Here is a 16,649-nt window from a genome sequence, read left to right as displayed (position 1 = left end):
AAAAGAATTAAATAATTATATAATATATAATAATTATTATAGGTATAATAATACACCCACCAAATATAATACCAGATTGCATATGCACCTTCATGGAAAAAAATACAACTGATAATAAATCCTGACTTGTCTCGCCTTCAGATTTCTAAGACATAGTGGCAAAAATTCACAATGTGTATTCTAAGCTGACAGTACAAAAACAGAAAGACGTTTAAAAAAAAACGATATTTTCACACTTGATGAGTGAAAAATGAGAGAGAGGGGAGCAGTAAACTCATTAGCTCAGAGGTCAGGACTCCTTGTACAAAAACTGTAAAATCTTATGTAGTTATATAAAAAAAAAATATTTCTTGTACAGTAAATTAAAGCTTTTAGTGAACAAGACCACAGCTGATAGGCAGGTAATGAACATCTCAAAAGGAGCATGGATTTCAGATACGATCGACAAGGTTTTCATTCAACCAACACTTAAGAAGATTAAAGGAAGATTATCAGCGGGGGTGACCTAAATTGGCTTACCTGTGGATGGACCTCTTGGTATAAGTACCACCTTTTCTGTAAACTTTTCTCATTCATCTACCCGAAGAGGGAGACAGCAGTCTCTGAAATATAGCACTTTTCTCTCTATATTTTGGTGTTTTTATGGGCTCCTTTTATTAGATGGAATTCTGTTGTTACAGAACATTTTTACCAGTCATATATATACACTTAGAAGTTTTGTCACTTACATATACATGACTTTATATGATTACAAATATAGAATTCACCATAACCTGTGAATTATAATAGATTAAGTTCATCTGCCGAGGGCAGGATCCGAACATGGGTTTTGATTTGCATACAGTGATAGACAGTCGACTCAACCATCCGGCTATCAAGAGAAACAGAATCCTACCAGGGAACAATTATACTTATCAATTATTATAATTTCCCTTGGTTGTAACAAGCTACTACTGAGGTTCAGTGAATGTGATATGAAGTGATATTTGTGGATTAATAATTGTGAGGAAAGCAAAGAATTAGTTTAAGTGATAAGGTAACCGACTCCATTAGCTTGGGGAGAGCAGTGGGGATGCAGATGGTGTGAGTGAGTGAGTGAGTGAGTGAGTGTGAGTGTGTGTACACACATTATACACACACCCACATATATATTTATATATATAGTATATATATATATTGTATATATATATAGTATATATATATATATATATATATATATATATAATTTCCTTCGCGGCAAAATACCTTTATTTATATATATATAGGTATATAGGTATTTTGAATATAGGGATGACCTCTTATTTACATTAATTTTGTACCCGTTTTCCCACAATGCTACTTTCTGAGGATGGTCTTTTTTCAGATAAAGCTTAAAATAATGCTTAATGACTGCATTGTATACCACTTGTAAATGTTAACCTCTTGTAAGTGTAAGCCACTTGTAAGTGTAAACCACTTGTAAGCGCTAAATAATTAATGGTCTCTGGTTTCTGCAATGGCGGAATTCCGACTACTCGCTGCACAATTTCTACTCGCCTCCAAACTGGACATATCCTCCGTAGGGAGGTGGTGCTGTCAGTGCACCTCACATGGTGCACTGTAGGCATTACTTTTTACTCTCAATTTCCCTCTCAGCGTTGAGTGACCTCATAGGTCTCAGCGCCTGACCTTTGTCCTAAATTTTATTTTGAATCCAAACTGGACTTAGTATTTAGTTACTGTGTTAATTAGCTTCTGTATATTACTTAAAACTGTAAATTAGATAAATGAAATAAACTGTAAATTAAACAAATTACATAAACAGTAAATCAAATAAAAAGTAACTAAATTTTGGTAAAGACTTCGAATTAAAATTTTTGTTTAAGTACTGGTGATATCATGAAATATTAAATTATAGACAAGCTGCCTTTATATTACAAATGAAAAGGCCGTTGTAATTCTCGTTCATTATATATGCCAGTTCATCTAAAATGTTCGTAGATATGACTTTTCATTACCCTTTTGTTTTTATCCCCTAATGGTGAAACTCGCTATTTGCCACAGCAATTTTACAATGGACCCGGGAATGACACATTCTTATTAAAAGAAGAATTTGATTCGATTATAGCGAGACTACATTGCTCTCTCCCTCTCTCTCTTCCATCCAGAGATACGTCGAGGTTTACAAGAGAAATACAACATAAGTGAGCCTGAGTACAAGCTCATAGAAACCGTCATCATAGAGAACCAGCCCCACAAAGCTGGTCCCCAGTGGAAGTTCGCGGGGGCGCTCTACTTCGTCACGGTCGTCGTTGCCATGATAGGTAAGGAAATACTAATCCCTTCGAGTATTTCGTTGCTTTCTAGGGGTTACTTTGAAGATTTCTGTCCATCCATATGACTTTTTAGTATGACTACGCAAAGAGAATTCTCCCCACATCGTCCTTTCCCCCTTATTTATCCGCTAGTCTTCTCTTCCACTTTACCTTTCCATAACAAAGCCATATTGTCTTGCAGACAATGCTTAAAAATACTGCTATAACCAAAGCACTCAAGTTGTATTTTACAGAGGAACAAACCAGTAGTATTTGTTTGACACGATGCTCTGAAACAGAATGCCCCTATTGAAAGGTGAAAATACAGGTCACCGGAGTAAAGTTAAACAAAATTAATGAAAATTAAATAATGAGCAATTATAAGCTAATCAAGAGATGAAAAGCGTACCTGAGTCATGTGTACCCCCAAGTATGGAAACTCAAAACCTCAGATAGTAAAAAAAAAAAAGAAAAAAAAAAGAGCGGTGCTGGGCTTACGGCATAAATTTGCCTAGGGATTAAGATATAAAGCCACTAAAAAGCCCAGGTCAGATGCCAAAATTATTCTAAAATAATGGATAATTGTTGGCTTTCCCAGCTACCCTGCAAAGATATCACAGCTACTTTTATTTGGGTGACAGCTGTGAACTGGTGCCATGAATTAGAGGTAAGATTCTTTATAACAAAACCAAGGTAAGTTTAAAGGCTCGTCAATCGTTCTTCCTCAAGGACCCTCCAAAACTTAACCGGTTCTACAGAGTCATGCTTAAAGTAGTTTTCCGAATAACTAGGGCTATCGAGGGCTTTCGGGGCAGTCGGAATTGGTGGCCAAAAAACACCACCTTCCTGTTCAAGGGGTACAAACATTTACTCGAAGCTGCCTTTTGTTATACCTTTGTGATTGCACATAGCTTGGTTACGCAGTCCCCTGCCCTACGCTGAATTCCTCTACGGGGGAAAGATAGTATTATCCAGTAATATGATAGGTTGGGACTGAAACGTATTGCATTAGGTAAGAGGATAACACACGTCGCAATTAATTAGATAAAGAGAATAGATACCAAATAACCGAAATTTAAAACTGACAGCCTTTGCTGTTATGGATTTTCAAGAGGCTGTTTATCTGGCTAATAGTTAATAAATTACGTTTTTGCAGCTAGACTTTTTGATGACAATTTTTCTCTCAGTGGTTAAAAAAAGAAAGTATTTCGCTATTTAATCTTCAGTAGAAAATTGTCAAGATGGTCCAGTCGTTTAAAGCACGACTCCCAAACTGTCGATGTAAGACTATTGATGATTCAGCAAGTTATAATTTATAGCATATCATAATACTTAATCCACTCTGAAAATCTAATCTCTATACCTTCAGGGTATGGCCACTCGACGCCCGAAACTGTGGCGGGCAAAGCCTTCTGCATTGTTTATGCCATTGTCGGAATACCTCTTGGCATGGTCATGTTCCAGTCCATTGGTGAACGTCTTAACAAGTTCACTTCTATCATCATTAGAAAGGTGAGATATTTATCATTGTGTGTGTGTGCGTGGGTGTGTGTGTGTTTTTTTTTTTAATTACTACATTCAAAAGGCGAGATATAAATTTATCATATTTTTTCTACCAAAAATTATTATGTCAAACGTAGTGTTCATCTGCCTTCTTGTATTTCGTTCTTTTTGCGTGTGCTTGTCAAGAAAGAAATCTATTGATTCTCATGGCAATTTGCGGATCACATCACGCAATAAACTTTTCAATAATAGTGGTTTCCACCTGACAGATAGACTTATTAACCTTATTGCTGCTATAATTACTTCGTAAAGTATAATGGCAGCCTCGCTAACACAAGCTGATGTGCATTTGGTGAGAAATGCGTTGAGCACTGCAAATCAAAATGATTACCGATCAGAGCTGAGAAGAGAAGAGCAACACATGGCAAGGGAAGTGATGGACGTGGAGGTGGATGGAACACGAAGGAGAGGAAGACCTAAGACCAGGCGGAGAGATTGCTTTAGAGATGAGATGAGGGAGAAGGGAGTACGTGAGGGAATGACACAGGACAGAAGTAGATGGAAAACTCATTAAAAACGGCGACCCCGAATAGGGATAAAGCTGGGAAGAAGAAGAACTGCAACCATAAATGACTCTTCCTAAACAACACAGAATATATTATATCCTTTTTTCTCTCTCTAAACAGATCAAGAAAATCCTGGGCTGCGGTACCGTAGAGGCAACGGACGTCAATCAGTTGTGCGTGACAGGGACGCTGTCGACCATCGTCATGACAGTCGGAGCAGCGGTCTTTTCGCACTACGAGAAGTGGAGTTACATAGATTCCTTCTACTACTGCTTCATCACTCTCACCACCATTGGCTTCGGGGATTACGTGGCTCTGCAGGTAGGTAACTAACTTCCCTCTACGTATCATCCTAACACCAGAAGGATTATGAAACAAGGATATCACTATTAGAGCATTTATATCTAAGTACGTGCTTCAATACAATGATTTGTTGTCTGTCCGCCCTGATGTAAGCCGTTACCCATTCTGATTTATTCTCGGAACAGACTATGGCAGGCTTAAGAGCCCAAGAATTTAGTGTAACATAGCTATTAATACACATTCTGAAATTATGAACAAGGCTTTAAAAAATCAAATTGTGGCAGTTTAAAACATTGAAGACAGAAAACAGAAATACCTGCAAACCACGTACAACAGCAGTTCATTTTGTATGATAAATCAGTAAGCCACTCAATGGCATTCCTCCATCTAAAATGCTTATACATGCACGTCCCTCTACAACCTCACAGAAAAACACACGTTCCTCCACGTATATGTCTAATGTCTTATCGCTTGGCGATAGACTTTTTTGTTCTTTCCTTACGGCTGTCATCCGTAAGTAATGTTTGGTTCCTCTCATCTCCCTTGGATATCTTAGTAGAGAGGTTCTTTCTTGACTAGAGGAGATGATTCAAACAGGCTAGTTGAACAAGTTAACAACTTTATTCTGTAACTCCATACTAGGAGATGCAGCTCGGTCGGACGACCGATATGTTTGATCGTTGGCGTGGAACTGCCATTCTAAAGCATCGCGTCGATAGCGGAACATTAGCTATCTCAGCAATTCATATAAAAACACATACGTAGTCTGCCGGCTCGGAAGTTACAAGTTTCCGGCGTAGGTTAACAGGTCAACCTCTTCCCATGGAAGTTGTTGTGCAAAGTTATCATAACATAAAAATGTTGACGAAGCTTTGAGCTAGATCAGGCTACTGCAGACAGCGCATAGCGTAATCTAGGTCTGCTTTGGTCACGTAGAACCCTCCTAATGCCATGACCCCAGGTCATTGGTTTATATTTACAGATCTTGTAAATTATATAATAATGTAATTATTACATATGTAACATATTTTTACATCTCTTTATTAACATTACTATTATAAGAGATACTTGCCTGTCTAAACTGCTATGAGATTCAGGGCCTCTGTAACACGGATTTTTGGACTTTGCTCCTTATCAAAGCATCGGATGTAGCTGAAAGTTGACATATGTATAATTTACAACCACACACAAATTTTGTCAGCATTATCAATAACCTAAACCCAATAGTTTTAGTTTTTATAGAGTAAAAATTATCTAGCCGACGCCATGGCCAATGATTACGAGCCAAGAGTCGAAAAACATTCATTACGTAGGCAAGGTAAACACCGTTTTACGAAATGTTGCCCCGCCCATTCACCAGACAGAAACTCATTCACCTTGTTCCATCGGCTCTGAAACCCATAGCAGTCAAGAATGGCTAACAGGATTTGGAATTGTCCCCATGGTTGCAAAACTGCATTTGTCTTACGACTTGCAACTTTATACAGTCAAGAGAAAGCCTGTGGCCATACTTACTATAGCCTGAATAGGTAATTATTCAGTTTCTAGTTTAAATCCAATGTTTATGGTCTGATTTGTATTTAGCGTAACGTGATTGTAATACTTGTAATGTCATTCAGGATTTTGAACTTTTCCATTAACTATTCACTATGCCACCAAAGAGAGAGAGAGAGAGAGAGAGAGAGAGAGAGAGAGAGAGATTGTATGTAAACAATTCACTATGCCACCAAGAGAGAGAGAAAGAGAGATTGTATGTAAACAGTCTTTATATAACTATTTTTGTTAAAATAAGATTTTTATCCAAAGTAAATACAAGCTTATATGTGCTAAAATCTCCAGCAGACCAACGGATCATCTGATATAATTTTTTTTCTTCTTCTTTAGGCCGTGACCGTGTTGGATATAAAGACTTAATGAATGGCAGAACGATACACAGAAGTGGGTGGGGTATCTGTGCTAACGTAGTAATACTACTGTAGTAATAGCAGTAATATACATGAATTAAACGTTTAGGCCAACTGCTGGGATCCTTGAGGATCATTTAGCACTTCTTACAACTACTCGAGAAATGAGTTTTTATAGCCAGAAGTTAAATTTTCTAATCCAACAATGCCCATGATAGCCTTCAGTGTTATCCTGAATTATAACGAGGACAAAGTGGGTGGAGCCTCATGAAGTCATCATTCTGACTATAATTATTGGTGAAGGTTTAAAGCCAAAATACGGCACCGGCTATTTTTTTTTCAGTAAATAGGTAGATAGTCAATAAATAAAACGTTCTTGACATTGGATATAGCAGTTATCAAATCAAGCTTGTCTACTATGTTTTTGAAAATTACCAACTATTCCCTACATCTTGTCAATCTGATTGTGACCTAAACAGTAGACTGTAATTTCTTAGGACACTTATTTTGGGAGTTAGACTAATAATCGAAGTGTTTTTGTATTAATTATCATATTTTGTTGGTTTGTTCATTATGACAATTATCAGTGGAGAGGTTTCAGATTTCATAAAGGTGTACTGCTTTGCTTGTATTTAAATTTTTATGTCATTGTTGCCAGAGGTCTAACCTTGGTTACGTATATCCAATCATCCATCGAGATAGAGGGAAGAAATGGTGTCATTAGTTAGATAACGAGTGCGTTCGAAACCTTATCTCTGAGTAAGTTGGCCCGTCTTCAAAAAAAGTAACTTTTACATTATAAGTACCAAATCTATTCGACCTACGTAATGCAGAATACAGTCAAAATTTATGTGTGGATATAATGTGTATTCTGAATAAGCGTTATATCTATGAAATGCATAGATAAAAAGTTATTGCGAAAAAGCCGTGTTACAGAGGCCCTGAATCTCATAGTAGATTATTACGCGAAAGCAAGTTTTAACATTTGATTAGTACCACATAAACTCTGTTTAACTTCCATTGGCACTCTCATGCAGGTACTTATCAAATCCAATCGTCAACTTATGAAAGCACCTTGTGTAATTAAGTACACACAGCCCCGTTTCCTTCTCTTCAGGCAATGAAGGGAACTGCCCAATTTTTGACGATGTCCCTTCAGGACCCATGAATTTCCACTCGAGAAAATCTTGCCTGTTACGGTCACTGGTGACTTTTATAGAAGAAGCAACTTTCACTAAACGCGATGCACATTCCCGTACTTAATTTCCCGTTGTTTTCTTCCGACAGAAAAACAATGCCCTGACCACCGAGCCTGGGTACGTGGCCCTTTCTCTCGTCTTCATTCTCTTCGGCCTGACAGTCGTGGCTGCGTGCATCAATCTTCTTGTGCTGAGATTCATGACAATGTGAGTAGCACTTCATCCTATTACTTGTTGAATGAAGGATTGGCAACACATAAAAGAAAACGAAACAGATTCAAAGCAACTCCATACACTTACATCAACGTTTCCTCAACAGTAAATTCATCCTTTAAATCTGTGTTTACCAACCATTATACCTTCAAGGAACCCCTGAAACAATTTTTCATATCCTAGGAAACCTTTATCTGAAGGCTCTCTTCTCTTCTCCTCCTCTCTCTCTCTCTCTCTCTCTCGCTCTCTCCTCGCGCCGGCTCTCACTATCTCTAGCTATATATATATATATATATATATTATATATATATATATATAGAATCTAGAATATATCTATATCTATATATCTATTTATCTATATAATATATATGTATATATATAGTATATATATAAGATATATATCTAGATATATATCTATATATATATATGATATATATATATAGATATATATTAGTATATATAGATTAGATATATAGATATATATAGATATAAATAGATATATATATGATATATACTGATATATATAGATATATATAGATATATTAGATATATGATATATAAAGCATAATATATATATATATATCTATATCTATCTATATATATATATATAGATATAGTAATATATACTATATATAGTAATACTATATATATATATAGCTATATATATATAGATATGATATATATATATCTATATCTATCATATATATATATATATGATATATTGATATATATATATATCTATATATACCTACCATATATATATATATATATCATATATATTATATATATAGTATATATATATAGATATATATATATATCATAGACCATATCATATATATATATATATATATATATATATGATATATATATCAAATAATATATAGTATAATATATATATATATATATCATACATATATATAGTATATATATATATATCTATATATATATATATATATATATATATCTAATATATATATATAAAACCATATATATACATATATCTATATATATATATATTATATATCCATACATATATATTATATCTACTAATATTATATATAATATATATATAATATATATATATATATATATAGATATATATAATATATATAATATATATAATATTCCCTATATATATATATATATATATAAATCTATATATATATATATAGATATATATTATATATTATATATATATATACATATATAATATATATATACTTATAGTATATATATATATAATATATATACTATATATATCTATATATATATATATATATATATATATACCATATAGATATATATAGATACTATATATATATATATATATAAGATATATCTAGATATATAATTATTATAATTATAGATATATAATGATATGATCTATATATATCTATATAAATATATATATGATATATCCTATATATATATATATATATATATATATATTATATATATATATATATATTATACTATAATATATATATCGCAATATAGGATTATATATAAAACTTCTATAAATCATATAATATCTGCCACTGCTATTCGAGCTGTGTAAATTCAGATCAGTGTCATTTGCAATACCTATTTATTTCAAGAGTTCTTGCGGAACCCTTGATGATGATGTAAGGAACTCCAGGGTTCCGCGGAGCCCAAGTTGGGAATCACTGGTTTAAATATGTGTTGTCAATCGCCTATACCTCTTGTACACAAACTCTCACAAACACACACTTTCTAGAGTGCCAAGGAGTTACAAGGATTAGGATGTCTCAAAGACTTGTTAGTCCATCCGAGGAGACATCGTCTGCCAGTTATCTCTGGGAGCAGGTTTTACTGTTCATTCTCAGTGTCCCAATGATTTTCTCTAGCTTTCTTTCACTCTTCCACATTGTTGCTGTTTACAACTTCTGGTGGCAGTTTATTCCATGTGTCACATATCTTTTATGTAAAGAGGTTTCTACAAGGGGATGTGTTGTATCTCTTCAGTTCTAGTTTCCATAACCATTAGTTTTAACACGGTTATCAGTTGGTCATCCAGGCGATCTTTACCCTATTATCACCCTCCAAGACTTTCACACTGTACTTTCCCACTCTCTACACGAGATTGTCTCATTACAAAACCCTTTTTAATAATAAGAACTTTTTCTTATACCATCATAGCCACCATTTACACTCAACTACCATAATGCACTCTCAGTCAATCATATTTTCTCTTCACTAAGTCCACGATTTCGCTACCTGACTGTCCACTTGTTATCCCTCCCCTTTTTTATACCTATGCAACACAAAAGCACTGTGACACTGCTACTATTTTCAATGCTATGGGGCGGGGCATCTAGGAGAAGCTCCCTGCCAGTTATGACCCAGGGTGTCCCAGGTTATGTTAAGATGCTTAAGTCTGGATTTATCCCCGTCATGTTCGAACCCATATTTGCACCTTTTGTAATTTTTTTTCTGCCTTTATGTTATCACTCATTACATACATTTACCATGTTTTCCTGACAGCATATCTTACGATGTATTAATATTTTGCCATTACTGCCAGTGCAAGTTATTTTATCTGATTTTATTTCCCCTTTCCCTATAAAAATGGGGGGGGGCGTGATTCTGTTTTTTAATAACCACAAGTCTTGCGAAACTTAAGCCCTCAGACTAAACTCTTTTTGATGGAATTGCTGCCTTTTTTAATACTCTTAAGCTTTGCTAATTTTAGCCCATCATTTACAGACTTTTATCTATAGCTGTTCATGGTCCAACCTGTATTCTCTTAAACATATCTAGAGGTTTTTAGTTTTGTTCTGCTCTCTTCATTTTTACCTCTTCAATGTGCCTCTTGTTCTATCATGATGTCCCTGATAATCCCAGTTTAAACATTCACCTTTAACCTCCAACCATCCTCTGTTGTTTGAAGAGCTTTCTGTTCACTTTTTTCCAGTCGGATAAATCTCGTTTTCCCTCTTCTTTCTCTTCTGCTGTACTAATGGGTCGTCTTTTCAATAACTATGACACTGATTCCGATTCTGCACGCACGCTATCATTTCTTTTGTTATATTTGTGAAGACATTATCTTTGGTCTCTATTGTATTCATTAAATCTATCCTTAACAGGAACACGGAAGATCTGAAAACTGGCGAGTATGAGATGCAAGATGCCTCGCAGTCTGTGGTCACCTTAGACGGGGAACTCATGGCCATCAATGGAAAACTGCTGGCTGGCGCCAACGACGGAATGGAGATCTCGCAAGGCAGGATGGGTTCCTACAACAGCATCACTACCGTCTGCTCCTGTACCTGTTATCCAAGATCTCATCACAGTCCTGCAGACATGAGGCACAGGTACTCCATCGTCAGGTGAGGGCATCGATGCCAGTGTAGAGTCCGTCAGTGTGCTTTTCCCTGTTCCTCCGTCTTCCGAAGATCGAGCGTCGTTGATATTTGCGGGCTCATGCTCCTCCATCCATCCCTTAAGAGACTCTGCTTTCCTCTCAGTGAATATGTAGGCCACCTTGCAACTCGTGAGCTGGTATTTGTGTTGTCCTAGTACTCTGTATTCGGTCTGTTTCTTAATGTCCTGTCGAACACAAACCATGGATTGATTGACTCAGCCAAATGTATATAGTACACCCTTCTTTTGTGTTACACCAGACTAAGTGGGTGTTGGACCTGAGAGACTGCAATCAACTGATATCACGTTATTATGGTTTTTCCAGTGTCCACCTCTTGTGCTTGTAGACAGAAAACCCCCTCATCACTTTTCAATTACATCCAGTAAAATTCTGACGATACTCCACTTAACCAAATCGAAGAAATGCACACCCTTGCAGTAGATAGCGAATCTCTCCCAATGTAGTTTAAATAATACTCTTAAATAAATGTGATTAAATTAAAGAATATTAACTTAATTTGTCACTAGTTTAAAATGCCATATTTGCTGTAAACTAAATAATGACAGAGCCAGCAAAATTAAACCATAAAATAATAAGAATTAAATTGACGGTAATACAAAAACTGTAGCAGTACTACCATCTCACCCACCACTTCCCATCACTCACCATCATCTCCCCCACAGGTCACCGTCCAGGATATCCCACCACCTCATAGACCAAGTCGGAATGGGCAAGGTGGCGCCACACGACAGCGACCAGTTTCCTCCTCTCCTTCACGACTCCTTCATGGTTGCCAAATACCTCAAGACGAAGAGATCTTCTGTCTGAAAGGCGGGCATCAGCAACAGAATTTAACGAAGATAAGATCAGCTTCGACTAGAATAAGATTTTTCCACTATCTCTTTATATGAAACCTAGCTATAAGTATAGGACAAATATCGGAGAAATTCACTCAGATTGACGGAGTGGGCCGGTCAACCCAGCTGAGCTACGAAGGATGACAAATTGGGAGTAGGGAAACTGAACGTGTAGGAAGGCAAGTAGTGGGCAGACCCACGTGTTGTTATTCAGTGCCTCTTGTTCCCTAAGTTTCTTAATCCATCAACCGATCCATATGAAAGGGTTCCTTATAGGCCTATGTGGGTTAATGGTATCAAGAATGCAATAAAGTTAATGGATTAATTTATGTACAACTGTACTGAAATTTAATGGTATTTAAACTGGCATAGTAAGATATTCTAGTGCAGTTCCCTATATCCACCGATTTTAAGTAGTGCAGAACTGAGACAATACAGTTCTACTTGTAACACAACTCATCGCATGTTTTCATGAAAAGGAACCTTACATCTACTTATTTTTTTACACAATAAACGGGCAAATATACTCTCGCTACTAGTTTTATTTTGTCAGAATAAATTCATATGATCACTGTACACTGAATGGATTTACTGATACCATAGCCTGGTGTCATAACAGCGAAGGTCACAGATGCGAAATACTGCACACAGCAGATTTACCACTACAGTTGGACAAATTTCTACCTAAATTCTTTGGAGTCTTATTATAATAACACGTGTACACATTTTCGAATGAATGAGAACATTTTTAAATAGTTCCCTTTGAGGAGTGTAAAAGAATGGACATGAATTCAAAAACAATATCAATGTTGGCCTGGTGAATATATAAAAAAAAATTAACAATGAAATTGAGTAACCTATAGAAAAAAGTTTGACGCAATTTAGTATTACAATCCTGGTGCTGTAATAAAATAAGTTGGTGTCAGTTAGATCCTGTACAGCTGAGGCTTACTGCCAATTCCAAGTCAAATGTAATTTACGGCACTAAAGGGATGCTAGGGAAAATGGTGGAGATGGAGTCAGTTGTATCCACTTGAGGACTACTCTAGGTGCATCATGTTCAGGATCATTTTTTTTTTGGGGGGGGGAGAAGATATGGCTGGAGGTTAAATATGACCACTTGGGGGACCGGTGGGTACCTGGGAAAAAGCTGCATCATCTTGAGGATTAAAAGGGTGCTTAGTTACTTGTATTCTGCTATTCTGCAGTGTGGTGATTCTTTAAAGTCAGATGTATATTATAAAAGGAATGAAGAGTATGATGTAGAGTACAATAACTTCACTGCACTGTGTTAGGGATTTAGGAGGTTCAAACAACTGTAGTCTGTACAAGAATGAGAGGAACTGAAATTACAAGCATTTTCTGAGTTACATTGATAAGGAACGACCCGGTTGAGTTGTGCAGAGTGAACGACTAAAAATAATTTTCATTGGGCAAAGAATGGCAGGCAATCGAAAGTCATTTTTGTATTTTATCGTTTTTATTTTAATAATTTTTATTTTGACTGACGGCTAGTGGTATCTGGAAATAAATACAAGGCACCACGAGGTCTAGATAAAGACAGTGTCATTTTCTCAAAATTGCAAACCAGGCGCTTGCCCAGGTCCCATTCTTTAAACATATTTTGAGGGGACGCTGATTCTAGAAATATTTCATTATAGAAAATATAAATCTATAAAAATTAATACTGAATTCTAAATCATCATATAGTTAGTTCATAAGCTGTAGTTGCAAGGAAATCATTACTTGAAAATCTCACTGTGCGTTTTCACTGTCAAGGGAATACCTCTTTTAACCTTTGCCCCGGGTCCTATTAACTATGTAATGGAACACTGGGTATTATAAATTAAGGTGCGTCTATGGTAGGTGATTGGGGGGCGGGGGTGAATTGTTTACATGGTGACTGGGGTCCATTTCCATCCCGCTGAGAAATGAGGACAACCGGTTAGTAAATGTTGTCCGGTAAAAATTGCGAGGAAACTCCTATAGAGGAGTGACTGGAACTAAATGTCCTTTATGAAGGGTGACCTTGTGTCAAGTAAATCCTGAGGAGGAATGCTAGGAGTCCTTCATGTTCTGCACAGGTGGTTTAGGAGAGGAAAGGGGGTAAACTGAGTCCCAAATAAACATGATGAATGGTCTAGGGCTGCAAATCATTTATTTTCTCTTTTTAAAGAAAAAAAATAGAGAAAAAAACTACAATGAAAGATCCATATAGAACAAGCCCCGAGTTCAAAGTGCTGGTATTACGATCACAATTTAACAATAAACAAATCTTTCCGATTTCTTACCAGCATTTCTAAGATGATGTTATCAGTAACTTTCACGTACGTGTATATAAAATATTATGGGCCTTTTATCATAGATATTTATAGCAATATTGTAAGATTCGCTTCACATTATTATAACATTTCCATGTCACTAAGCATTTTAAGAAACAAACCAACGGTGTATCGAAGTACCAACATAATACTTGCATTTAGATATGATACTGCACTGCTCTCCGTAGTAAACACACAGTTAATAATGACAAGTTAGGAAAAATAACAGTAATTGACGATGTCATGAAGACTATTAAACTTCGTGAATATCCCATTGATTGCGTTTAAAATCAAATCTTGACAAATGAACAAAAAATGTATCTGTAAATTCGGTTTACAATAAAAGTCAAACTTTATATGCACATTGCACAATGAATAAATGTGTTCCCATTATATCCATTTATTCCCTGAAAATTAACCTTATCTCACAACTTTGTTAAGTATTTCAAAAAGTTATTTTTAATGACATTATTAGTGAACAATAGCCAAAAGATACAGTAACTTATCTACATAACAATTTAACTGAGAGTTGATATACATAAACGATCAAGTACTATTGATACACTCATACATACATGTCCTTACCGGTAGTCCCCAGGTTACGGCGGAGGATCCTTTCCCGGCAGGGCGCTGTAAGCCAAAAATCGCCTGAACCGGAATTATAGCATCATAAGTCTGGGTTACGGCGCTGAAAAATTGTGGTTAACCGTGCCACAAGGCAAGTACCATAAGTCCGAAACGATGTAACCCGGCCCTGACGTAACCCGGGGACTGTCTGTATATACCTATGTATATACACTCACTTGTAATAGAATGATGTACTCTATGATTATATATAAGATGAACATGATCTTTGTTATGGGCACTTGAGCGCCAAGTTAGGTTAGGTATATTTTCATAATCTAATGTCCTATTACTCTTCAGAGGAATATATGCATATATTTTTGTATACAAACTGACAAAGGTATTACCCAGTATTGTTTAGTACCTACTATTCAGCCAAAATATTTTCCCCGATTTCACTGTACCGTCACTAACAACATTAGAAGCGTAAGTTGAAATTCATGTTCAGATTCTATCTAAGGCAGCAGGTTTGATTATCCTTCTCGTAAAGACAGAACTTGTTCGTCATGTCAGAGGTGTTGAAAATTAACTAGGCATTCATGGACTAAGGCACCAACTGTACTATACAGTGGCGACTCAGCAGTTACTTTTTTCAGTCCAAAACTTGTCAACTGCACTAAACAAATAGCTGCATAATAGTTGTTGCCGTACTTACGAACACTCTTGAAAGCAACAAATATCTCTAGTAATCTTCCATGAATGAAAATTCATTCCTAGTGTTTGGAAAAGGTCAAGACTGCATTTTATTTAGGTTTACCAAAAGTACGAAATGACACTAAAAATTGCCTTGCAAAAATGACCTTGTTAGGTTTCTATTCAATATTTGTCGGTGAGGAAGGATAACACTCATAAAAAATCTAGTACCAGGTGCCATTTGTGAACAAGTATAACTTCTGATAACTGCTCAGTAAGTTCAACATTTGTGCTGATAATAACAATCATACCTATATCTAAAATTAGAACATTTAACAATTTAACAATATCTTCCCACAAGCAGCTCATTTAAAGGTAAAATAAACTGAAAACACCCTGAAACGCCAAAAGTATCAAATTAAAAGAACTGCATTACCTCACTTTGAGGTGATATCTTCAATTTCTGACAAACTATAGTTAATCAAACCTGCAAAAGATGTCATGTAACGTCTTTACTAAGCATGTGCCAAAATCACCTTCTAAAGTTTTTCCTTTTTATTTTCTTTCCTATCTGTAAAATAGAAAAAAAGTACTTAATAATAAATATTTCCACACGTCTGTTGTCATTTTTTATTTCCTTGGAATATGTATGTACTAATGCCTAAGATGCTAATGGACTTTTAAATTTTTTTTTAATCCAAAGTTAGCATTAAACCAAACGCCAAAGAATCTGATGGTGGGAGAATGGGAGCCAAACCCATTATTTATCAAATTAATTCATCAAATAATTGGAGAGAAACCAAAGCCTTAATTATAATAGCAAATCTCAGAACTTATTAGACTGGAA

At 35.6% G+C, this 16,649-nt stretch overlaps 1 protein-coding gene across 2 annotated transcripts in view; it reads left to right on the top strand.

The window, feature by feature from the left end:
- LOC135201778 (two pore potassium channel protein sup-9-like) overlaps positions 1-16,420 on the top strand; it is a 20,136-nt gene extending 3,716 nt beyond the window's left edge. Inside the window, exons 2-7 of one of the 2 annotated variants that reach the window (XM_064231031.1) lie at positions 2,148-2,303; positions 3,664-3,806; positions 4,484-4,684; positions 7,858-7,976; positions 11,090-11,317; positions 12,051-16,420. In XM_064231031.1, coding sequence (XP_064087101.1) covers positions 2,148-2,303; positions 3,664-3,806; positions 4,484-4,684; positions 7,858-7,976; positions 11,090-11,317; positions 12,051-12,195 — 992 coding nt within the window. In that variant the 3' untranslated portion in view covers positions 12,196-16,420. Of the gene's footprint in view, positions 1-2,147; positions 2,304-3,663; positions 3,807-4,483; positions 4,685-7,857; positions 7,977-11,089; positions 11,333-12,050 lie in introns of both variants that reach the window. The other variant, XM_064231030.1, reaches the window with a different exon arrangement.
- The last annotated feature ends 229 nt before the right edge of the window (positions 16,421-16,649 follow it).

Source organism: Macrobrachium nipponense, chromosome 28 (assembly GCF_015104395.2).
Source record: "Macrobrachium nipponense isolate FS-2020 chromosome 28, ASM1510439v2, whole genome shotgun sequence".
Taxonomy (NCBI): Eukaryota; Metazoa; Arthropoda; class Malacostraca; order Decapoda; family Palaemonidae; genus Macrobrachium; species Macrobrachium nipponense.
Note: the sequence above shows the minus strand (reverse complement) of the source record. Positions and strands in the feature narration are given on the sequence as shown.